Source organism: Scatophagus argus, chromosome 5 (genome assembly GCF_020382885.2).
Source record: "Scatophagus argus isolate fScaArg1 chromosome 5, fScaArg1.pri, whole genome shotgun sequence".
NCBI classification, from domain to species: domain Eukaryota; kingdom Metazoa; phylum Chordata; class Actinopteri; family Scatophagidae; genus Scatophagus; species Scatophagus argus.
This window is the reverse complement of record NC_058497.1, coordinates 26,165,154-26,190,899: the sequence shown is the minus strand read 5'-3', so window position 1 is coordinate 26,190,899 and position 25,746 is coordinate 26,165,154. Positions and strand designations below refer to the sequence as shown.

Genomic DNA, 25,746 nt, shown 5'->3' with positions numbered 1-25,746 from the left:
ACATTCAAACACTTTGGACTCTGAGGATCGAGTCAAAGTACCGGAAGGCACAAACAGTCACATAACACGAGTCATTAGAGAACAACAGAGAGAAAAACACACGTTTACCTTTGAGTGCGGAGCCACAAAATAATCTGCGTCAGCAGCTGAGAGAAAGTGAAAGCAACACAAACTTCCTGTTGCGCCTCAGGCGACAGCAGACGGCTTGTCTCGTGACATTTTGGTAACACCGATTTCACAATAAAAGCAACTCGACAAAGTTACATTCAGTCATTAAATTATTTTTTCTTTCAGCCAATCACTCAATAATACATGATCACATGAATATCAGAAATGATTGAATAAATAAATAAATCAAGATAACTAAAATGTAAACAACATAAATATGAATAATAAATATATCATCAAAGCTGTTCTCTGAATTCAAAGTGCTATTTCAAGGAAACTTCCTTCCAGTCACAGTCAGTTTAAGTTTAGTTCATAAACAGTTCTAAGTTCGGGTTATTATTACCTGCACTCGGGAGACTTAAAGAGAAAGAGACTTTACTGGCGACCTGAAGTTCTCTTCAGACCTGAAGTTTGCCTCCCCTTGAGTTAACGCGGCCAATGAGGTGCGCTCGTTATGTGTTTGTTTAAAGATTAAAGATTAAAGATTAAAGTGACATATTTTGTCATTGGAGGGAACTCTGAAATTTGTTCTCTGCATTTAACCCACCCAAGTGACGTGCACACACACACAGCAAACCCGGGGCAGTGGGCGACCGCGTGCAGCGCCCGGGGAGCAGTGGGGGTTAGGTACCTTGCTCAAGGGTACCTCAGCCATGGACACCGGGACGGGGAATCGAACCAGCGATCCACCGGTTACGGGTCCGACACCCGACAACCGCTGATCCACGACTGCCCCTCACGTTCTGTACGTAAGGCTTGAATATGCTAACTTGTTAGCTCATTTGAGACCACAGACTGTGGATCTAACAGCGCCTCTGGGATGAGGACTAAATTCTGTTTCTCAGCTGTGCTTTTCAAAAGTTCCCACTTTGTAAGGTTGTGGAGTTTTGAGTCTTCAACCCACCAGACTTGGACCTGCCAGGTGTCTCACTTGTTGTGTCCATCACCTGTGCTGACAGGCTGACACCAGCAGGGGGAGACATTACATCAGGCCTACATTCAACCAACAGCTGCGACAAGTAGAGAAGAACAATAAAATAATGTTCACGTTCCGTCATGTCTCAGTCTTCATTTGTGTTTTTTATTTATGCGTTTACATCTTCTGTTTAATCTGCGTGATCACATTTTTACTTTTTAACGGCAGGAAGAGAACTTCAAGTCTTTTTCTAATTCTGATTTTAAAGTCCAACTCAAAAACATAAGCTCAGGTGAGAAAATCACCAGCATCAAAACTGAAAGGAATTTTTATCATCATTACTGCTGCTTTAACATCCATCCATCCATTTTCTATACCACTTATCCATCAAGTTGTTTAAGTTGTAGCTGATTTTAGCTTCTTAGTTTCATAAAGTATCTTACGCTGCGGTCTGGGTGAATACTGGTGAAAACCACTTTTGTTGTATGCACCAATACAATGACAATAAAGACTTCTGATTCTGCACCTGATTGGCTGCAGGGTGTCCATTAATCCTTGATATTGGACACGACTCAGTGGTTCCAGTCAGGCTGTTCTAACTTAATGCTCCTCAACATTAGAAATAAATGACATGATAAACAATGTAAATATCAACACTGAGTGTAGTCCTGCAGAACCTCGTCCCGGGCCTGGACTCGTCCCCAGCCAATCGCAGAGCCGACACACAAAGACAGACAACTGCACACACACACACACACTCACACCTCGGGACAAAGTAGAGCAGCCAGTTAATGTGATGTGCATGTTTTTGGGATTGTGGGGGGAAGCCAGAAAACCTGGAGAAAATCCACACAGAAGGGCCCGGACCAGGACTCAAACCCAGATCCCTCAGTTCTAACAGTGCTAACTGATGCACCACCCTGCTGCCTTGGATGACCAGCTGTTGATGAAAATCTTCAGGCTGATCTGAGAACAGTAACACAGCTGATGGTCTTGAACGTCCTGTCAAATTATGTTTACTGTTTGTCACTGACTCTGGATCTGCTGGGATCACTTTAACTCTCTGGCTCACAGCTGAGCTGAGTGTACTGGAGTCAGTCCCACCGCCGAGTCATATCTAAGGTTTGACCTATTAACTGGATCAGTGGTCAGTGTTTCTATTGCAACCTGAAGAGATGGGACTGATGGTTCCAAGCATTAGTCAGACCCTGCGGTGCCACCAGAGAAATGAAGTTACAGCTTTTGAATAACTTGTAAAATCCGTGAAATCCCCTTCAGGACGCGACCCTTCCAGGTGTCCAAGTTTCAGAAATGAGTGGACTGTGGCAGATTACACCTGACACCTTCAAACTGACTCATAGTGAAGTCAGAGTAAGCGTGAAAAGCAGCATAAAAGCAACACTCAGAGGAGTTCGAGTATTGCAAGCTTTACTTGTAGTACTGTGAAGTATTTTGACGTGTGCTTTGCAGTAGAACCTGAAGTCCTGCTGCCCCACAGGTGGTCCAGCAGCTCGTGGAGCTCAGATCTGCTTCACGTGAGCCTTCGAGCTGTTGGGAAATCAGACTGATCGATGTCGCAACGAGGAGGAGGAGGAGGAGCGTCAACCGGAATCCACTCAGCTTCTACTTCCTCCATGTACACACACACACACACAGAGACACACACAGAGCTGCTGTAACTTTATCGCACTTTTTATTCTTTTGGCTCAGATTTAACCACAGACTGTCTCCGCGCTTCAGTCAGTCAGTCTGTCCTTCAGTCCAGCCGTCTGTCTGACGCTCACTTCCCTGTTTTGGTTCCTGTAGCGGCTGGTTGCGACATTTCCACGTACTTCATTACTTAATGAGCATGTGACTTCAGTCCGGGCTCGTTAATTACCCGGACGGGCTCCTCGCTCAGCTGGAACCCTTCCCGGACCACCGCGGAGCCGCCGCGATTCCTCCTGGAGATTTACGGCCGTGACGGATCCCTGACACCGGGACGTAAATCAGCGGGGCTGGTGCTAACCGCAGGGCGAGTGTGTGTGTGTGTGTGTGTGTGAAAGAGAGAGAGAGAGAGGTGTGACACCGTCCTGCTGAGGACTCTCTCTCCCTCTCACACACACACAGACTATACGCTTTAAGACCGGGGAAACACCCCAGGGTCCCGTCCAGCCGTGGATCCGCTCCGCCCACACCCAGTTGAGCTCCGCCCGTCCGCCGGGACGCGCTGCTGTACAAGCTCTGCTTCCTCCCGACCGGACAGACACCTTCGGACTCTGCTGTTCATGTAAGTCCACCTCCTGCTGTGTTTTAGCTTCTGATGTTGTGGTTTTGGAGCCTGGTGCGGTCTCACTCTGCTGTTGTGTTCATACGAAGTCTATGAAGACTGAGGGCGGTTCAGTGGTTTGGTTCTCTGGACGTCATATCACATCGTTAATGTTCAACGAGTTACCCAACCACAGACCCGACGGACCCTCACTGGCTGCTGGCTCGTCCTCAGAGCCCTGCGTGCGGACTGTCGTTTAAAAACCTGACTTAATTCTCTTTCCGGTTGTTCTTCCCGGGACACTCAGGCTGACAGCACGGCTGGACCGCAGCATCACGCAGTCCGGCGGCACTCAAACGCAGCACCAGCCTGCGCTCCTTTGACTTTTCCAAACCTTTACAGTAACAGCTTTCTGTTTAGGTAAAGTGTGACCTGCTGAATAATTAATGAGCCGGATTTGCCTCAAGACCTAAACGATTTGTAAACTGTCTTGTAATTTGTTAAAAGTCCGGTTTGACGTTTTCAGACGACGAACACAAATTAAAATGCAGAGATTTTAAATGAAGATTTTCTCCACACGAGGGAGGGCAGACTGTGGGCGGGACTCGATCGATCCAGTCTGATAATCAGATTATCCTCAGTTACATCAGTTTGGGGAGTCTGCAGTCATCAGCAGAAACTCAGCCGAACACTGCGGTCCACCTGCCTCATCATCATCATCATCATCATCATCATCTTCTTCTTCTTCTTCTTCTTCTTCACACACGTGCATTTGGTGAATGAAAACAGGAGCAAACTGGCTGACATCATGTGAAGCTCCTCACTACTCATCATCATGTGATGTCAGTTTTTAATTAGGAACAGGCAGAAACTAAGAGCTTTCTTCATCATCTTCATCATCAGATGTGTTGAGCGGCCATGGCAGCGTTCAGATCAGGGATTCAGTTTTTGCAGTGACAGGAAGTGCAGACGCGTGGCCTCAGTGGTTGCGTTCAAGCCAAATGAGTTCAAGCTATTTAATGTTTGTCTCCTTCCATCTGCTGATCAGTCAGTATTTTAGATTTATTTTATAACTGCTTTTACAGTTTGACCCTCGGGAGCTTCTGTAGTGAAATATCTTCAGACTTCACCTCAGATGAGTGAAGAGTGTGAAGCAGCTAAAGCAAACCAAATGTACTTTTTTAATTTCTAAAAATGAATATAAAGACAGCAGCTGTGAAAGCTGATTTTCTTCACTTCACAGCAAACTGTTTGCTGATGTGAATGAAGATCAACTACCCAGAATCCTCTGGGGTGACAAGCAGGTTACTGCCTCACACACACACACACGCAGCACACACACACACACACACACACACAGGGGCTTCTGCAGCTTTGGTTTTATTGAGCTCCATTTGGCGTGAAGTGTGTGTGTGTGTGTGTGTGCGTGTGTGTGTGTGTGAGTGTGTGTGTGAGTGTGTGAGTGTGTGTGTGTGTGTGTGCTGTGTGTGTGTGTGAGTGATGGCCTTGTTGAGCAGTCCTGGTTCTGTATGTCCCTCCTGGGATCCACTCGCTCTGCCTGATCGTTGGCTGTGACATCCCGTCTCTCCGTCTGCTTCAGCTTCTCTCCATCTTTTTGCTCGCTCTCTGTCTCGACTGATCTGCGAGCTGATTGGTTGACACAACATCCTGTCAGGAGGTTTTCTCAACAGGATGTAGATTTCATCCTCGAGTGATCTTCTTCTTCTGCAGCAGAACAGGAAACTGATGTCCCTCATGTTATCACGGGCGCCAAAATGATCAAAATACGTTAACCTGCCGTCCCACGGATGGCCACAGTCCGGGTTGGGACCCGGGTCCTGCCCAGACCTGGACCTATAGCCGTTTAAAGGACTGACGGAGTGTTTTAGTGTTTACATTTTAGTCTTCATGGCAGATTCAGATTCCCACAGACGAGACGAGAGACGGACTTGAGTCAGAGCTGAATGAATCAGTAATCAGTATTGATTGCTGTTGAGTGGTATTGAGTTTTGCTTGATGTTTGTGTGTGATGTCCTACATGTGAGATGATCCATAAGCAGAAACACGACTGGCTGAACCCTCACGTTGGACCTAAAGCTCCCCCTGACCTAAACTCAAACCAAGTTAATGACTTACATGATGGGGACTTCCGTTATGTCCCCACAAGGACGGCAACATGATTGTGTAAACAGTTTTATGTCCCCACGATGTCAGTAATACACACGCACACACACACACACACACACGCACACACAATAAAATAAGATAATGAGATCAGATGAATAAAATATCTCATTTCTGTCGTCACACATGATGGTTTTTATTGGCTGAGATAAACGCTGTAAATTCATTGGACGGAGAGAAGAACGCGAGGTGAGACGAGGTGAAGGTCCTGATCATCCGTCCACCTCGTCTCCCCTCCTGTAACGAGCAGATGAATCTCGTCTGCACTGATTTGACTCTGCTGCCGCAGCAGATCGACAGACGGACAGACGGACACGCAGCGAGCGGCTCTTCAAACTGAAACCACCGGAGCGCCACTGAAGGCATCACAGTCTCACTCACAGCCTTCCTGCTGGCTGTAAGGCCATTAGGGGCGTCAGCCTGCTCAGTGTCGGCACGAGGTTCAGCACTGGTCCCATCACCCACACCAGGATGTGTTTTGTCTGGTTGCTGTTGAAATGAGGTGTATAAAATGATCACATGAACCCCCGTGTCCATGTCTCTGCAGGGCGGGCTTCGTCTCCACCCTCCTCCTGCTCCTCCTGCTCATCGTGGTGCTCAGGGTTGTGCCAGCTGTCAGTCAGTCCAGCGACCTGTCAGGTAGGTGACGACAGCCGCTTTGTGATTGGAGCTTGTTAAGACTGCAGTTCAGCCCGGCTGACCAGCTGACCGGCACAGTGTGGACGCCCTGAAAGGCTTCAGTCTGGTTTGTCTGGCAGATCCATCTGGGTGAGGATTTCTTCCTCAGGTGAAGCAAATTAAAAACGTGAAATATGAGCGGGTTGATATTTTGTGAACGTCCACGATGTGAACAGCACGGAAGGTAAAGAATGTTCCCTGTTGGCGTGGTGCGACTCTGCAGAGGTGAGGTTAATTAAAAGCCGAAGCTCTCGCCCCGTGGGACCAGGAATGGATGCTTCCAGACAGGAGGCTCATTTGTAATGCTGTCTGAAGGTGTGTGTGTTGGAGGGGGTGGGCAGAGGGGGGTGGGCCATGTGGGGGAGGAAGGATGGGTGTAAAGTGAGGAGAGGAACATTTGGTCGGGGGGGGTGGATGGGTGGATTTTGATTGGATGAGGGTGAAAGACAAGAGATGATTGGAATGAATCCTTTGGGGAAACTGCAGTAATACACACTGTACATATAAATATGTTTAATGTCCCATAACTTCAGGCTGAGATGAGGCTGGTATTTACTGTAAGTGCAGTGAGTGACTGGCAACAAGCTGACTCAGCACAGAGTCTGAGTGGGCCAAACTCAAAGACCACATGACCTTAAGGCTCGTTTCAGGTGAGCTAAAGTGAAAGCTGTTGTTGTTTCAAACTCGTTACCGAACGAAGGTCATGTTTTCAGTTTGGCTAACGTGGAGGGGGAGGGGCTTACCAGCTGTACTGCAGCCAGCCACCAGGGGGCGACACAGATGTTTGGCTTCACTTTTGGGGAGCGTTTGGCGTGTTTTTCCCTAAACCTTCCCCAAAGTAGATAACGTATGGCTTCATGAGAACAACACAGTATGTATTGATTATCAAGGGAAGTTGTTAACTCTTCAAACAGTTCATTTATTCATCTGCATACAGAAATCGTTTCCTCACTCACCTACACAGTTATGGATATTTTCAGGCCTTTAAAAACAGGCTCAGGTTAATAAAACTGCTCGTGACATTTTTTCTTTCAGTAGCATCAGAACAGCACAGAAACTAAAACCTACACAAACAAATCAGAGCAGGACGTGTGTGTGTGTGTGTGTGTGTGTGTGTGTGGGGGAGGTAGACGGGCAGGTGGTAGTGCTGGATGGAGCGAATGAGGGTGAAGGTATTAGTGTAGATGGATGGATGGATAGTGAGGGAGGAGGAGGGGTGGATGTTGAAGAAGGTTTTAATAGAAAGACTAATACTCCAGCCGGGAAAACCTGACAGGTCAATTACCAACACACACACACACACACACACACACACACACACACAGGAGGTGCAGACAGCCTCCATTAATCCCATGCTCAGGGTTCAGGATCCTGACAACCGGTGGAGCTGAAACTGTCCTACACTGTGGGGTCTCAAAGGTCCTGGACCCAGACAAGCCCAGGTTCCTCCCTGACGTTTAGTTCTTCAGCTGCTGCCTCAAATTTCACTTTTTTCTTGCAACCTAAACTTGATTTGTCAATGTTTAGATGTTTTATTGTTTTGTTAACCTGAAAGGTTTTGTAGCTGCAGTCGTCTTTACATCAATTAGAGCTGCAGCTAAAGATTATTTCCATGATGGGCTCATCTGTCACTGATTCCTCTGCTGAATCCTTAATCGTTTGGTTTTAAAAGTGACCCCATCAGAATTTCCTCATACAGCATGTTTTTTCTCTAACCAGCAGTTTAAAATGTAAAGACGTTTCTCTGACTAATACGAGACAAAGAAAGCAGACATGAGCGAGCTGCTTCCAAAAAACCTGAAACTGTAGATCGATCGTCAATACCGGTGCTGATTGATGAGTTACTGTTCTTCAGAGGAAGAAATAAAACCTAAACTGTGTAGTCTGAGCTTCACAACGTCAGGAAATGTTGGGCTTTGTAGATGTTTTAGTTTTTATAGTTTTTTTAGTTCTATGAACTGGTTAACCAATTTTAGGACATCGTTTGGGTTCTGGAGCAAATGTTTGGGTTTTATTGGACCCTTCAGCTGCAGCCTCAGTCTGACGGTCTGTGGTCTGACGGTCTGTGGTCTGTGGTCTGACGGTCTGTGGTCTGTGGTCTGTGGTCTGTGTGAGGTGTGTTAGGGGGTCTGTCATGTTAAGACACCAGAAGAGTCCTGCTGGTCCAGAAGATGTTCGTCATCCTGTCATCGTCGTTATCCTCCATCTAATTAACTCATTCATTATAAATGAATGTGCGTCTCTGAATTGACTGATCGGTTGATTGATTGGCTGAAGACTGAATACTTCAGTCAGTCATTAATCAATTAAATCAATAGTCAGACAATTAGTCAGTGCTGGTTTTGATGATTAATTGGCTGTTTTCCAGTGAAAATTTGAAGTTTCTCTTTTGAATGTGGTCATCAGTCAGAGCTGACAAATGTGTTTGCATGTAGATTGGTTATCAATACTACACTACCCATGAGCCTCAGCAGAGGACACCACTCAGAGGTCTGAGGCCACAGGTGAATCGGAATCTGGACTCAAACGGTTTGTGTCTTACTGACCGGACGGCTGGACGCCCTCCGGTGGTTTTGATGGCTCGGTTCAGGGGCTGGTCGATAGATTTCTGCAGGACAAACGACTTTCTGTACGTCTTTCTGCATGGCCAGAACCTCAGACTTTTATGTTCACTCTGTGCAAATCAATCGACCAGCCGTCACGTCAAGATCACACCGAACATAAACACTCAGCCATCAATGGTTTCGTCAATACACGCCTGCGGTGGCGTTCAGACGAGACGAGGGGGACGCCGCCGCAGACGGTCGCAGCTACGAGGCGTGAAACACCACAACAGTAACGCAGATAAACTCGATAGCAAAATGACCACGAGGTTGTTTAAAACAGAAACGCTTTGACTGTGTTAAAATACATCGGCCAACAGCTGTCACCAAGTGCTTCTTCTTTCACTACAGTATTTTTAAGTGCAAAAATCCTAACATCCATTTATTTCTCCGTAAGCAGATTTTATAAATTCTGTAAAAGTCACCTCAGATCGTTTTGATCAAACTCAACAGGAGCCCGTTTACCTCCGCTACACTTAATCCTTTTTGCTGGTAAAAATCAGCTTTGCTGGTGGATTTTTGATCTGCTGAGTCCAGATGCTGCCAGCTTCTCACACACTTGCTGAGCCGATTGTTGAGCCTTTTAGTTCCTCCGTCAGTCGTGGTTCCCCTCAGACTGGCATCAAACGACAGCCGATGTGACAGGAATTTGTTCTGTTTTTAAGATTTTGCGGGATTGTCAAATTCAGGTTTAAGCCTATTTTAATCTGCACAGCGTCCACCACATGTGGCCTCCTTTTTCCACCAGACTTCGTCGTCTTCCTTCCTGTTTGTTTAGACACGTTTTCGTTCTGTTAAACGCCACACTCGATTGATTATACACAAAGCTTTGAAAAACTCTCAAATTCTTCTGAAATTTGCAAACAACAAGAATTCGTGAAATATGACAAATCAAGTAAAACCTCATGTGACAGCAGCTCCTGGTCAGATTCAGAACCTCGCTCCAGGACTCTGATGAGACCCTGGTCTCTGGTCAGGGTTTCTTGGTTGTTCTGCAGGTGTTTGCTCCACCTGTGCCACTGAAACCTCCAGACTCTCCCCGTTTGGACACTGAGGGAACCGGCTGCCGTTCGGTGTTTGTTACTTGTGTCCTGTTTAATGAGCAGACTGGGATTCAGCAGCGTACTGAGGCTTTCCCAGCCTGAGATATTTTCAGCATGAAGGTCAGGGTCAGAAAACTGTGGCTTCAGCCCAAAAGCATCATCAGCCTGGTTCTGTCCTTCTCACTGTGGACTGATTAGGCATTTCCATCCCACAAACCTCCCGTTCTGTGCAGCTCTTGTTCCAGATGTGATCAACTGAAGGAGTTAAATCCGAGAGAACGTCCGTCCTCCTCGTCTGTACCAAGTGTTCAATGGGAGTTTCATTGTTTTAATGGAGCGGCTGCTCTCTGTGTCGGAAGCCTTTAATGAGACGGGAGCGTATTAACGTCGTTCCTTTAACGACAACATCCACTAAGCTCCATTTGATTCTCACATAAAACCTGAACCAGAGCCTGGACCCGACCCAGAGGGAGGGACGGACGTCCTTCTTCTTCTCTGTCAGTTGCACGCATGTCAGAAGACCTCCTGCTGCTCCTTTGACCTTTGTTATCATGAACCCAACCTTTCCTAGTTTTTACAGCCACGCTCTCCTCGTCGAGACGCTGGGTTACATCTGAACAAACCACCTGCTGTTGAAGTAACCTGTGATGTCCCCCCACAGAGACCACCTGTTATGACTGGGGCGAGTCCAGTAAGGGGGCGGTCTCGGTCCTGGAGGGGGAGGTCGGCTGGCTCTCTTGTGATCTCTTCTCTCATCCCTCTGTCTACAACTACACCTCCACCCAGAGCGCCGGGCACAACCTCGTCTGGTACCGTCTTCCTGAGGGTCAGGACCTGGAGCAGCCAATCACGACCAGGTACAGTGCAGGAAGTCCTCATCTCAATTTTTTACTCACAGACTTAGTGCAGGGTCACTGCAGGGGGTGTAGATGTAAAATAAAAGGCAGTTGAACCCCACCCTGAAGACCTGATGGAAGGACAGATGGACCAGTTGATCAGTTTATTATGCTATAAGTTTGTAAAGTTTGTAATGGAACAGAAATTAGTAATGAAGAGCTCATGTTTTGCTCAGTTTGACTTGGAGATGAAATGTGTGTGATCACAGCTGACACACACACACTCAGAGTGACTGATGGTGTTTCGAAGGCCAACGGCTCGATTAGCGTCTCTGAGGACGTTCGAGTTTGTCCTGATGTCGTTCTAATTGAGTCGTGTCTGATTTACGTCCACTCACAGTTTAATGTGATTCTTTGCAGCTCGCGGATCATTAAAGACAAAGAGAGACTGTGGCTGCAGCCCGCCGCCGCCTCCGACGGCGGACAGTACATCTGCATGCTGCGGTAAGACCGTCACTGCTCTTCTTGTGTTCATATTAGCATCAAGTTTGTGTAAAGGAGACATTTAAGGGCTGATGGAAGGTCGAGCGGAGTTTCTTCACCCACAAAAACATTTCTGCTAAACAGCTGAAGCAGTTCAGGACTTGTTTCAGCCAGAACAAAACATAAAATGTGTCCACGCAGTGTGCAGAAGCTCAGAAGCTCAGAAGCTCAGAGATCCCAGACTGAAGCCATCGAGCTAAACTCATGTGGTTACGACACAGCGACACAAAGAACTCAAAGGTTCTTTCTGGCTGAGCGGCAGCTTGTGTGCTCCGTGTAATAACAGTAACAGTAAGTTACTCTCACTGCTCTAACAGTCAGAATCCAGATGCTTTAAATCAGCCAGGAACATTAAAGGTTTGATTCTGTGTTTTCTCTTCCTCACACACACCTCAACACACTGCAGATTTAAAGTAGACAAGTAAACCAAAAACCTCGCTGAGATCAGTTCAGACCTTTTGATAATAATTCAGAAGTTAAGGACCAGGACTAAAGGCACAAATTTCAAGAGATAAAAAGTGACAAGATTCTGCTGATTCCTGTGGATCCTTCAGATAAAATCAGTTTCGATCCTCCGTCTCGGCTGCTCGACACTTAATCAGCTAAAGTGACTCTGAGAGCGTCTTAAAGATCTGCTGCTGCTCGGCGGCGGCTGGCGGGGGTCCAGACCGGCATGTGACTCGACCAGCAGGATCAGTTCATCTGCTGGGAGGAGGTCTGCAGGTCACCGAGCTGAGAGGATGAGGAGCTCCGGCCTCAATCAGCCAATCGAAACGCAGCGAGTCATAGACTCACGTTGTGTTTAAAGAGTGCTGGTGATGTGAGACAAGCTAAAGCCTGATGGATGAAGATAAGGGACGAGTCTTCAGCGTTGGGCAGGAAGCGCATCACTGCTCCAGCTGAACGTCTCCACAGATGGTATCTGTTAGCCCGATGAACATCACAACAGGATGTTTTCTCTTCAAATGATGAAGAATGAGGTTTTTTATTCCCGACTGTTTAAATGTTGTTAAGAGAGTTTTTTATGAGCCTGTAACTTCTCTGAACCAGCGCTGCAGGTTGTGACTCCTGTTCTTATGACGGTCTTACTGCTGTGATGCTGCTAACAGCTCCGAGATGCGTCTGAATCTGCCCATTGTGATCTAGTTTTATTTTCCTGTGTGGTCAGATGTCACTTCCTGCCTCTTTTGTCTGATTATCTTCTAAGAACCTGGTTTCCAGCTGCTGCTTTCCGTGACGTTTGGGAGATGAAGACTGAGGTCTTTGGTTTGTGGTTTGCTCGGCTGCACGTTTTGATGTCCTACATAATTTTTTTCTTTCTCTGCACTTCTTTCCGAGACTGTACATGAGAGACGTTTAGCCTCAGAGAGCGCTGTGTTATGAAACATCCAATCAGAGAGCTTCCAGTGCTGTGTGATGGAGGTTCAGTGTGTCTCTGTCTCTGTCTCTGTCTCGCAGTAACAAGACGTCCTGCACTAAGATCGCCATGCGTCTGAAGGTGTTGCAGCCCGACGAGGTGGTTCGCATCGCCGACTGTGAGCCGCCGGCTGCCATGGCAACAAGTCAGATGATCATCCCTCTGCAGAGCGGGAAGGTGATGAACTGTCCAGATCTTCAAGAGGCCGTCAAGATGGCCGACAGCGAGCCAACTGTCACCTGGATCCACGTGATACCACAGAGCTCGGTAAGTTGTCAGTGAACTGTCAGTAAGTAGCTGAAGCATGTTGGTCAGTCGGTGGTCATGACAGACGCATGGGCCTTGCTTTCCATTTCAGTCTGACATGTTTTGTGAGGGTCCAGGACTCATTCAGTCCAGCTTAGCACAAAGAGTGGAAGCAATAAAGCTGATTCTGATTCTGATAAACATGTCATCACTTTTTTAAGATGATTTGTTGAGCTTGTTAGCAATCAGTTGCTTATTTCCACTTGAAGCCTGACAGTAGTGCAGAGTGGTTAAATATTCCCTCTCTTTTAGCTCTGCTTTTGGCCTCCACCACCTGCTGCTCTGCTCTTTAGCTGCTAAACAGTCCCCGATGTTAAAACCTGTTCCTGTCCTGCTCTGTCTCCCCGTCTCATCCCTGTCTCGTCCTGTCCTCTCTGTCTCAGCGGTGTGAACAGCCTCCGTTCTGGAACAACAACCGGCAGCAGACCGGAACCAGTCTGCAGGTTCACATCATGTTGGATCCATATCAGGGTTTATATTACTGTAAAGTCCACTTCCAGAGGGGAGGCAAAGCACTCGAGTTCACCAGGAGAATCAACGTCACCGCAGTCTGTGAGACCAACACACGACCGTGATCATGCAGATGTTCATGAATGGGACTGGAGCTAAACTCTGCTCTGTTTTCCTCTCTCAGATCCAAATTCTACACCCAAAGAACCCACCATCCTCCACCCGGCCAAAGACCAGGTCTTCGCTGTCAAACAGGGTAGGCTACCAGCAGAAGTGTCAGATAGCAAAAATGAATGAATTAAAATATCCTTAAACGAAACCAAGTCAGACACAGAGTTTCAAAATTTGCCAGCAGACCCAGAAAACTAACCACGCTTTGATCAGAGGTTCTGTAGGAACGTTCATCATGTGAACAGAGAGGGAAACACCAGATTTTGTCTCAGGAAGATGCCACCTTTGCTCTTGAAGTTGTTATAACAAAGTAAAACAGACCTTCAGATTGATCACAACTCTCAGCGCTTCATCAAATAAACACCAAAAAGCAGCTGCTGTGAAGTGAACTTGCTGAAACCGAGAAGCTCTGAGGTGAGAAACCTCAGCTCTGTAGATCACGTGTCCCGTGTTCTCCAAAAGCAAGTGCAAACCACATGTGTCCAGATGTGTTACGCTGACTGTGTGCGACGGTAATGTGTTCCTTTGTGTGCTGAGAAAACCAGCCGTAAGCCTCTGCAGTGTATCCACGCGGGAGCCCCAGTGTCCTACAGTGTCATACCGTCTCCTCCACCTGCAGGCGGACTCTCAGGGCGTAAAGCTGCTCTGGCAGTGATGGAGAGGCGCCTCTTCCTCTGCCAACAACTTCTTTTAAATTGGTTTTCCTGAGAGCAGCTCGCAGGAGATTCAGCATGCGGGAAGTTAATAGTCCGTACAGAGTTAGAGGAGGCTGCAGCAGCTCATGCCATTAAACACAACACGGCGTGAACGGCGAGTGCGGACCGACATGAAACCACACGTCACACGGACGCAGCGTGTGTTAGTGCTGACAGTCTGTCTTCACTCTGATGAATGTCTGAAGGAAACGTGTTTCATGGACAGACGGATGCTCAGTTTTAGGGTTTGTTCTTCCATCTCAGTTTCCACATCAACACCTCTTCGATCACCAGTCCCTAAAGTCATTAAACATGTAAATTCCTTTGTGGTGGAGCAGTGAGGCCACTGATAACACGGACTGGTCTCTGTGAGCAAGACGCCTCAAACCCTCAAAGACAAAGATTAACAGAACGACCACAAACGCGTGAGACTGAGCGTAATGTGAGAATCTGCTGTTACGTTATGTTCTTATGTTCATATAATTTGGACCAAACTGAACTGGATTAAATTGGGTGAATATTCCCCCCGTCAGGCGCGGACGTGATTCTGGTTTGCAAAGCTCTGTTCCCTCATCTGGAGACGTGGGGGGACATTTGGTGGACGGTTGATGGGATGATGCTGGACAAGCTTCCAGACCGCCGTCGATTCTCCAGCACCAACAGGTTTGTTTGGTTTGAGATCCACATTCAGTTAGACTTTTAGATCTCTCAGTTCATTGGCTGTTACCTGCCTGATAAACTCAGCAGGATGACTTCAGGGTCGGACAGGAGTGTTCACATTAAGAGTTTTATACTGCACCTTGAGTGTAGTTTTATTTTGAAATATGGTGAACTTTGTGCTTGTTTACAGCGAGGTGAACTACGACTACGGCAACCGGATCATGGAGAGCAAGCTGGTGATCCAGGACTTCCAGTCTGAAGACCTGAACCGAGAGTTTAACTGCTCGGTGAGGAACGAGAGAGGCTTCGAGACCCGCAGGACTCAGCTGGAGGAGGATGGTGAGGAGAATCCCAGCTCACACTCAGACGACTTCCCCGTTTTTATTCAATGCTCACGCACTGCAGGAAGCGCTCTTGTTAACCAAAAGATGCGGATCAGTTTGATTCTGGCAAAGTGCCGCCGGTCCAACGCTCAGCCTGATTACAGGAAAGACTGCAGGTGTTCAGTGCATTTCTATCTGATGGGCAGGTTTTGTATGATAAGATGAACATATTTACTGAGCTTTTCTACCTGTTCATGCTTTTGCATCAGGTTTTATGTCTTTTATAAGTTTATGTAGCTTCGGCAGGAGGATCTGGAGGAAAGTGGAATATGACTGATGTCCATCCTCTCTGTGACTCACATGACGGAGAACAAGAAAAATGTCCAGCTGTTCCTTTAAATCTGCATGTGGGACAGTTTCTGACCTTGTGGTGTTTGTCAGTGTCGCTGCCGTCGGTGGAGCTGGGCTGCGGTCTCGGCGTCACTCTGGTCCTCATGCTGCTTCTGTTCGTCGTTTATCACGTCTTCTGGTTGGAGCTGCTGCTGCTCTATCGCTCGTGGTTCGGCACCGACGAGCGGCACACAGGTGAGAAATGGATCTGACTGGTTCTCTGGTTCCTGTTCGAGTCAGGCTGCAGGCCCACAGGTTTATGGTTTTTTTGTGTCAATGACAAACCTTCTCTGAAGTGTAAATGATCAGACTGCTGAGATCTCCGCCTTCTCTCCTGCAGCACTTCAGGTTTTACGTCCTGATACTAAATTTCTTCCATTTAATGATGATCTTTTCTGTCTGGCTGCAGTTTGGAGCATTTAGATTATTAAACCCAGAATCCGTGGAACATAAAGTGTAAGATTTATTCAGACGGCCCAGAAACAGTGTGGTGCACGTTCCAGCTCGGTTCCCAGCAGGGTTCCTTTTGAAAAGTTCTCCTGGTGCTTTCCAGGGAACTCGGAGATCAAAGCTTAAATTGGCCACATAAGATAATAACTCATGTCTGGTGTTGTATTAATGAGATGTTGGCTTTGCCACGAACAAACCATCAGGTTTCAAGGCCATCAGTGACAATGTAAGACAAATAAGTTTGACTAAACACGGACTGAGATCTCGGCTCTGCGTTTCGAGGCTGCTGCTTTCACACCCAGTCAGGATCAGCTGCTACTGATGAACCTCTGGAAGGTTCCAAACTGGTGGTTTTCTGTAGTCACAACAATCAACAAACAGATCAAACATTAAATGTTTTTGTACAGCTTTTGGTCAATAAGGATGAGCAGATGATCACACTGGAATGGGTTAAATTATCCACAGGGATGTGAAGTGTTCATGAGCCTTCATCATGACGACCGGCTGAAGATCAGATCAGGGGACTTTTTCACACGAATGTCACAAACGTTTTGACTTTGGTTTCCTGTGAAGATAAAGAAGAAATTTACTCACCTATCGAGAATGTTTTTCTCCAAACTGAAAAACACGATATCTGTGTGTGTGTGTGTGTGTGTGTGTGTGTGTGTGTGTGTGTGTGTTCAGATGATAAGGAGTACGACGTGTACATCTCGTATGCGAGGAACAGCGAGGACGAGCAGTTCGTCCTGTCGACGCTGCGCAGCGTTCTGGAGAACGAGCTCGGATACTCAGTGTGTATCTTTGACCGAGACAGTCTGCCGGGAGGGAGTGAGTATTCACAAGTACTGCAGTACAGCATGTGGTGATACTGCATTACACACACTGAATGCAGTACATACTGACACACGCTCATGTTGTAGTACACATTCTGTAGTACAATATAGTCTTACATCATTTTTATTACTGACTTGTTTTACTGCCTGGATTCCTGGTAGTTTTAGTACTTCTGCAAATATTCTGTACTGCTACTACCAGTGGTACAACCAGAAGTATTACTGCAAATAGTCTTGCTGCTGTTACTGCCAATACTAATGGTAATTTATTATGACAGACAAAACTTTTTCTACTCTTCGTCCTTTTTAAACTACTACTATAACTACTACTGCTGGTGCTGACCTTCATTCTACTACAACTATTGTTCAAGTAGTACAAGTATTTTGCTGCTTCTGTTAGGTTAGCTACAAGCTCTTTCCATCCTCTGGCAGTTATTAATGAAGTATTTTGGACATGATCTCATCAGTCAGCCAATCAGAATCCATCCAAGTAGAGCTCAAACAACTGAAAGCGACCTGTTTTATGTAAGCTAATTGACGGCATTTAGGAGACTCTTCAGGTGATCTACTCTCCATCAGTCAGTCTTGGTCATGTTGGTGTACAGTTTACTAAAAGCTTATATAACATAATATTAGGCTGGCTGGACCAACCCATCTCTGCCTCTGTTGGGGTCTCTGGACTTCATTTTGACATTACTGATGTGCTTGTTCTAGGACACCACTGAACTGATGTTGACTCATAGGACAGTATGAATAAAATTTGTCAGATTTCTTTTTGTTTCTTTTGTTTCACTAACAGGTCATAAATGTTCTTGGTGCTTGTTGCCACCGTTTACAGAACATCTTCTTTCCTTGGTGTAGATGATCACATTGTTATCATACTTATCGTCCTTTGTGCAGACAGCCCTTTACTATTGCTACCACTTCAGCTACTACATCTGCTTTTTCACTTGGTTCTGTCATGTTACTGCTGCTCCTCTTGGTGCTGCCACCATGAAATCTTTTTGCTGGAAATGGTCCAATTACCAAACTAAAACTACTGCTGTTGCCTTTATTGCCTTCACTATTCCTAAGAAAGACAGATGAATGAAACAAAGCGAAACACATTTCATCCATTCATTATCCATCTCTCCATCATCATCCTCTCATTAACACTCCTCTCTCCCTGCAGCCATCACTGATGAGACTCTGAGTTTCGTGGCACGTAGCCGGCGCCTCCTGGTGGTTGTTAGCCCAGGCTATGCCTCTCAGGGCTCCCAGGCCCTGCTGGAGCTAAAGGCTGGCATCGATGGCATGGCACTGGGCGGGCACCTGCGGGTGATCCTGATCCAGTACAAGCCAGTCCGGAGGCAGGGCTGGGTCAGGGAGCTGAGGAGGGCCCGGGTGGCCCTGGCACTGGTCCGATGGCAGGGGGACAAGTCCAGGCAGCTGACGTCCCGCTTCTGGAAGAGGCTGAGAGTAGAGCTACCTGTAAGGAGGGTTAGCAGGGAGGAGGAGGAAGGGAGTAATAAGGATGTGGCCCTGATGAGGCTGCACAGTCAGAACAGCACAAACTCCCAAACAGGCCTCATCAGCAACACTGTCAAAGACCCGCAGAAGGTCCTGAACTCTGCAGCGTAGCCATGATTTAGCTCTGCAGTCTGTCCATACAGTGCTTGAGAGTCAACTTACTACAATAATTTTTCACTCTCATACTAATTTTCAGTGTTTTTCTACAAAACGTTATTCACATTTAACAAGACTGAAGTGTACAAGATCCTCTGTGAGGCTCTATTGCAACTTATAACATCAGAGGACACATCACATCAGATGCTCACATGTCTTTGGTCTTGCAGGTATTTGATGATAGCCTTGAAGAAAATTTTGACCTGGTGTTGGTGCTAGATAGAAGGTCAGGTTATATACCCTATAGGTGTTTACAGTTTCTCCTCTGGTCCTTACAATAATTTGTTAAACCCAAATATGTTAATCTCATGATGGCAACAGAGAAACAGTCTGGGGTGGCCAAAGTTCAACCACTTTGTTTGTAAAACTCATGTTAAGTCACACACTTTTGATGTATATGAGTCCCAAACTGCAATACCCCTTCATAACCAGCAGGAAAATACATGCATCTAGACTTTGCTTAACAATATGCTCATTTCTGTGTCAACATAAGGTTTTCATAAACAATAATAAGGTTTCTATAAATATGTGATTTTATGCTTTGGTCCTACTTCAAATCAAAATTGAAGTCTGGCTCCAGTACATTTCTTGGTTGTCCAGTCTAGTAGGTTGTCAGATAGCAAAGAGCTGGCTGGAAAAGCAAACAGTCAGAAGTGTTCCACGTCCTCATTTCATGAACTCAGCTTCAGTATTGGTTGTCCTCTCATGATCAGTATCATTACCATCAATCACTTTCCAATCTGCACACTACCATCACTTTGTCACTCTGTACTTTTTATTACTGTATTGTCTATCCAAATAACAGAGCATTTTGTTACCTTCATGAAGACTGACTACAGTATTTTGATGAACTGGCCAAAGCCTTTATCAGTCTGTAACATAGAAATAAAGGTGTGTATCATCTGCATAGAGATTTACAGCCTCATCTGCAACAGTTTAAAAAAGCACCAAACTGTTAGAGGAAACACAGACTCACTAACCAAATATCCACATACTGCAACATTTCATATATTAGTAAAAGAAGATGTATTTACAGAGTAAGACTACCTAACTGTTACTTTAAGATGTTCTGCACTTTCTGTATTTTTGATGTTGTTTTTGTCACTGTTCCCAATCAGTGTGTCAACAATAAATCAGCTGTATCAAGTTAATACTTTTTTTCTGCAGAGCATACACAATGTTATATGTCTTTCAAACACTTTTGTAATGGGAGAATGTATCTTGCACTTTGTTATGCTATAATTTTTTGCATTTTACCGTATTTCATCTATTTTTGTAATAAATTAATTTTTTCATCTAAATGTCACCTTCATTCTTTCATTCAGTGTTTTTCATTTCATTTCCACAAAAGTACATAAGCATGTACTTCATTCTGATATGCACACAGTTATTAGTATAGCCATTAGTAAGTGAATAGTTAATATTCTATTCAGAAGTTTATCATGATTCTTTCCTCGAGTCTAAAACTCACCATCCCTTAAGTTAATGAGCCCACTCATTCAAATTTCATTTTAAAGAAATTTGTTATGCAGTGCAGAGTTTAGTTTAACCCAACAGACCTTTAAGGATAACATGAAGTTTGTACCCAGATTCCACTTCCTGGCTCTTTGCTGAACAAATAAGTTGAGGAAATATTGATGGGTCTCCTTCGTGTTTGTTCTCTGTGTTCATTCCTGTAACAAAATAGATTTGACTGGTGGCTGCCTGGAAGGTAAGAAATTCTCATGCTTTATGAAGCAACCAGTTTATAACCATGCTAGCTGCACAGCAATTCTTAGGCTACTGCTAACATTAGCATGCTATTATTCTAGACCAAAGTGTTCAAACAGTATTGCTACAAACTGTTGGTGGGTTTTTGGAAACAGGCCACAGTATATAAAGATTAAATAATCAGCGTTCGATGGGCAACACGATCTTGCGGTGACGTATAAATGGCACATCACTTTTAGGAACAGCGTAAGTTTTCAGAACAAAGTAATAAGTTAAAAACACTCCAGAACTTAATTAAGGATGTTTGTCAAAACATGTCAGTATTGACTTTTGGTTTCACTGTGGACACGGACGCTGGTCTCCTGGGTCTACATCCTGCGTTTTGATAACGTGCAAATGACTGAAGACTTTTGAGTGTTATTGATACGCCAGGCTGCAATGAGTTTCTCAGCTGCCTAATGTTAAGCTGATGACAAAGTTCTTGTTTCTGACTTTTTGTTTGTCCCCTGTCAGACCTATCAGAGGCCATCCTACAGTCGATGAAGCGGAGCCGCCGCCTGCTCTTTGTCCTCAGCCCAGATTTCCTGGTAGAGAAAAGCTTTAGCCTGCTGGAGTGTCGTCTGGGCCTCTACCTCCAACATGCCCACCAGGCCCTGATTGTTGCTGTTGTTTACCGCTCAATAAGTAAACTACCCTGTGTGGAGGTCGCTCAGTTCCGTCAGGCCGCCGCCACCTCCGTGACTTGGCGAGGGAGTCAGTCTGAACCACATCGCTCCCGCTTCTGGCTGAGGCTGAGGCTGGCGCTGCCCGTCCGGCCACTCGCGATGGGCAGGAGGTTGATTGACAGCACATCATCTCACTCAGATCTCGCTGCCCTGGCGCTCCAGCGAGCACAACGGATCCAGAAACTGAGCCAGACAGACAGAGCCAATCGGAGCCATAGAAACAGGTGGGCTTCAGCCAATCAGAGCAGCAGAAACAGACAGGCTCTTGCCAGAGGTAGGGGCAGAGTGAAGGGGGAGAGTACCTGCAGAGAGGGGGAGTCACAACACAGCAGGAGCTGCTCAGGATGTGCAGGCCATGTTGGTCAGGTGCAGGAAAGAAGGGCGGAGCTAACAGTGGAAACAGAGATGCAGCAGGTGTCACATGACAGGACTGAGATTCAGTCAGACCCTGTTCCAGAAACAGAGCCCAACCCAATTCCAGATTCCACCCATAACCTTCATTCAACCCCTGACCCCGGCCCCATACCTGACCTGGCCTCTGATCCGGACTCTGACTCTGCCCTCGCCTCCTGCCAGCAGGGCGATGATGGAGCCATACAGGAACAACAGCAGCACATGACTGCTTCAAGGAAGGAGAAGTGATGTCAGCAGGAAAAGGGGAGGGGCCTGCGGTTGAGGTGAGGGCGAGATGATGACATGATCCTGTACTGACACTAACTCCGCCTCTTTACATAAACCCAGTGGGGTCTTTCATAGAGGCTGTTCACACACACTTTATGTAGTCCTGCTTACATGGGAAATTGGTAAAACTAGAATCTTAAAATTATTATACTTTTCACTAAATTCAACCCCTTTTTGTTGATTCTACACTAAACCTGAATGCAGGATTTGACTCCTCCGTTAGATCATCTGATTCCAACGTAAAGACAGCATGAACTCGGATCTAATATGAAACTTAGAAGATTAAGTGACTTCCTTTGGTGGAATAAAATGTAAAACACCACTTAGAAAACGAACTCGAAAATGACTGATGTTATGTTTCTGTCTCTAAAGCTGAAACTGACTTAAAGTTTATTACTGACCAGATGGTTCACTGTGTGAACCTGACCTGAGTCAGGCCTGGTCCTGAGGATTCGTTTGGTTTGAAAATAAAGTCGTATACACCGGGCTCTGTTTTCCACCGCTCTGATTTAGACCAGTTATATCTACCAGTAACATATTATACCAGTAATATCTGTCAATAATCAATCTCTGTGCTCTCAAACACACTGAACAATATGAAACAGTTGCATGACTGCTCTGTAGTGAGACCGCGGGTGGCTGGATGACCTTGGACTGTTTGCTAAGTTTTTGATAAATAAAGTTTTGTATTGAAAACAGGGGTTTGTCTCAGGTTTGCGTCTCCACAGCAGAAGTCACTCAGTTTAATGTTCCTCTGATTCACTTCCATTTCAGTGAAGACGTCCTCTGTGAAGTCTGAATCTGCTTTTGTTGTGTCAGGAGAAAGATGCTCATCTTTTGTTTGGCTGACTGGTGATCAGAATGTGTCACACTCGAAACTTCACAATAACTAATGAAAAGAGTTTTATTTTGAAATGTGGATCCCACCTGATGTTCTCAGGTGACTTCAAGACTGAAAAATCATCTCCAATCAGCAGCTATGACCGACTCGCTCAGCAGGTGTCAGCGTTTGACTGCTGAACTGAGATCAGTTTTACATCCTGAGGACTCGTACCTGCTAAGGCTGGAGACGTTTAACTTCATTTCACTTCGATTTGTCACATGTTTGCTCCATAAATGTAAAAATAAATTATAAGAAGAATCTGAATATATGTTGTTCTGAAGTGAGTGAGTGTACGTTGGTCCTGTTAGCAAGTGATCTGTCCAAGCTTTCAGTAATCCAGGATACGAGTCACAAACTTTAATAACATGAGAATAATACAAATAAAATAAAGAATAAAAATATAATAATAATTATAATACTGATTCGTCGCCTCCTGATAATGAACATCTCATCTGAGATTTTCACTTACTGTTTATTTAGGACATTTCTTTTCACATTCTCGTTCAAATGTCTCAATATTCATAAGAATTTAAACTTCATTGCTCTTTAAAAATGTGGACTTGCTTCATTATACCGTGGCATAAAGTGGTCATAAAAAGACTGTAAATTTGTTTATTGTGATTGTTCCTGGGACAAATGTTGTCCACCCTAAATATCGTGACAGGGCTCTGCTCACATAAAGTTCTTTATGTTTTCCATATCTATGGTAAAGTCCGATCCATCCCGTCAGGTAAAACCGATCGATGATCCTCTCCCATCACGGCCTTCATGACGCCAAATCATTCAGAGGAAAAGCAGCAAATCTTAAAGTCTGAGGAGCTTCAACCAGCAACAATCACTGAACATCATCATCATCTGGTTAGTTGCTCCTTGGTTGGTTGGTTGACCAGTAGTTTCAGATGTCCTTGTATGAACAGCAGCAGTAACAGCAGGTTCTAGAGTTACAGGTCAGATAGTTCAGACTGCTCTCCTTTGCTTTCAATGAACCTGTTAATCATGTAGTTATCGTCCCTTTGACAGAAACCATTGAAACCAAACCGTTTCCTCTCTGCTGGGTCAGGTTTCGGTCCTGAAACTGAGCCGTAATCTGAATCTAATCGCTCCTTCCTCCTCTCGCTGACCGGCACGCTCGTCGCGGTTTAGCTTTTGTTTCGTTAGCACCACGCGGTTTCTGGTCTTCCTGTCATAATCTGCTCTCTGAAGGTCAATAGATGATGATTTAGCCTGAGTTTAATGTGACAATTAAATGCAATAAAAATGCCTTTATGGTGTTTAAAACTAAATGATTAGAACAGTGGTTTAAAATAAAATCTCATTCAGCAAAAGAGAAGAAAAGAAATAACCAAACTATGATGGTGAGATTAAAAACAAAACAAAAACGGCTTGTAGACTGCAGTTATTCAAAGCGGAGCATCATCCATCTTTTGTATGATCAATAGGAAAAAAGGACAGAGCTGATTAAAGAACTTTGTACAACAACAAGGGATCAATAACAGCTTATTGTATAGTGTATTGAGTGTGTGTGTGTGTGTGTGTGTTTTACTGAAGTTGTGGGGACATTCATCTGTTTACACAGCTACACTGTGGGGACTACACTGCTGTTATGGGCTACGGGATGCTTGAATTTCCCTTGGGATCAATAAAGTATCCATCCATCCATCCATCCAGCCAGCCATCCATCCATCCAGTCAGTGAGTCAGTCAGTCAGTCAGTCAGTCAGTCAGTCTACTTTAAGGGGACTCAACCCAACTCCCATAATGAAAATCAGTACATTTTAGGGTTGTTGTTGTTTTCTCTGAATGTCTTGTTTGTCGGAAATCTTTGCACTGTCTCCTGTGTGCTTAAAGCTGAAAGCAACATGTTACTTTACTAAGCTACTGTGGACTGACGCGTTATGCGTTACACATTACACGTTACGCGACCACAGTGTGACATCATCGTCACCTTGGCCTTCACCACCTCCTCACATCCGCCTCCACCCGTCCTGCTTCAACGTGCTCTGACTGATAAAGCAGAAATGGCTTTTAAAGAAAAACAGGCTCATCAGCGTTTATTAATGCAAGCCTCAGCTCGGCCAGTCGCCTTCTTCTCTCTGAAGCGTCCGTCATTACCTCAACGCCGCCGCTGAGGATCGCTGCCAAACAGGACGCCGCATCAACTCATCGATTAAAAGTTTGCTCCAAAGGAGTTTTCTCTGGCAGCCACAGTCCTCCTCTGATCATTTTATGATCCACAGATACGTTGGCTTTCAGTGGTGGATCTGCAGGAGGAGAACGGGAATCTGTCAGCCTAACTGACTGAGAAGTAAGATCTTACTGTAGTCGTGTGTTTGTGGCTACAAAAGAAGCAATGGAAGCTACGCTAACAAGCAGCCCCTCAAAGTAACCACGTGTCGGGGATGTACGGCAGACTGAGTCACCTGTTCCCACGTAGTTTTGTTTTTAGCCTGTATTATATACAGAGCTGAGCGCCCCCTAGTGTTCAACACGAGGAAAAACATTTCATATGTCAATGCCGACATGAGAGAGAAGCTAATTTTGCAAGGTGATGAGATTGGCCTTCCATACCTGCAGCCAGTTTGTGAAATACCTTGTTGAAAAAAGGTATAAACTAATATGCACGCAATCTATATGTTGCACAGCTGTATGCAACCCATGCTGTTCTGTTTCAGTTATGCAGTTGCACTGTTTGAACAGGCAGGAACTAGCCTGTTAGCTAATTTGTTTAATGCTAACTTCCTGTGGCGCAGCGGATCCCACAGGAAGGACAGGACTTCCAGTTCTCAGCTTCATGGTCACAGAGCTGTGTAGAAATGTGACTTTTGGGTCCTCTTGTGTGGTTTTGGTTCACTCGACACTTGGTCCAAAGTGAAGGAACCGTGTGAACTGGAGTCCTGCGTCGTCACAGCACCTCAGTCTGAACTTTACTAGATGTCACAAAGACTCGACCAGGAAGTGACTGATTGTGAGCGTGTGCTGTGGCTGATCTGTTAAGCTTTAACAAGATAAACCACATGAGAGTCCTCTTTGAAGTGGACTGATATACCTGATATATGATATATATATATATATACTGATATATGACTCCTTCAGTGGTCTCGGTCCAGTTGTCCAAATGAAGAGCTTTATGGTTATGTTGAGTCCATACTGGGTCTAAATGTGTTCACAG

At 45.5% G+C, this 25,746-nt stretch overlaps 2 protein-coding genes across 2 annotated transcripts; both read left to right on the top strand.

Moving 5' to 3' along the window:
* The first annotated feature begins 2,625 nt into the window (after positions 1 to 2,625).
* LOC124058699 (interleukin-1 receptor accessory protein) lies at positions 2,626 to 19,880 on the top strand. Its single transcript, XM_046388174.1, has 12 exons — positions 2,626 to 3,353; positions 6,064 to 6,155; positions 10,502 to 10,697; positions 11,097 to 11,180; positions 12,678 to 12,903; positions 13,326 to 13,494; positions 13,577 to 13,648; positions 14,792 to 14,921; positions 15,109 to 15,257; positions 15,683 to 15,826; positions 16,766 to 16,909; positions 18,086 to 19,880. Coding segments are annotated over exons 1-12 (1,857 nt in total). The 5' UTR covers positions 2,626 to 3,351; the 3' UTR covers positions 18,535 to 19,880.
* A 903-nt stretch (positions 19,881 to 20,783) lies between these two features.
* On the top strand, positions 20,784 to 22,457 carry LOC124059258 (the record flags this gene model as incomplete). Its single annotated transcript, XM_046389108.1, has 1 exon — positions 20,784 to 22,457. A coding segment is annotated over one exon (873 nt), but the record flags the coding sequence as incomplete, so codon positions are not given.
* Between the last annotated feature and the right edge of the window lie 3,289 nt (positions 22,458 to 25,746).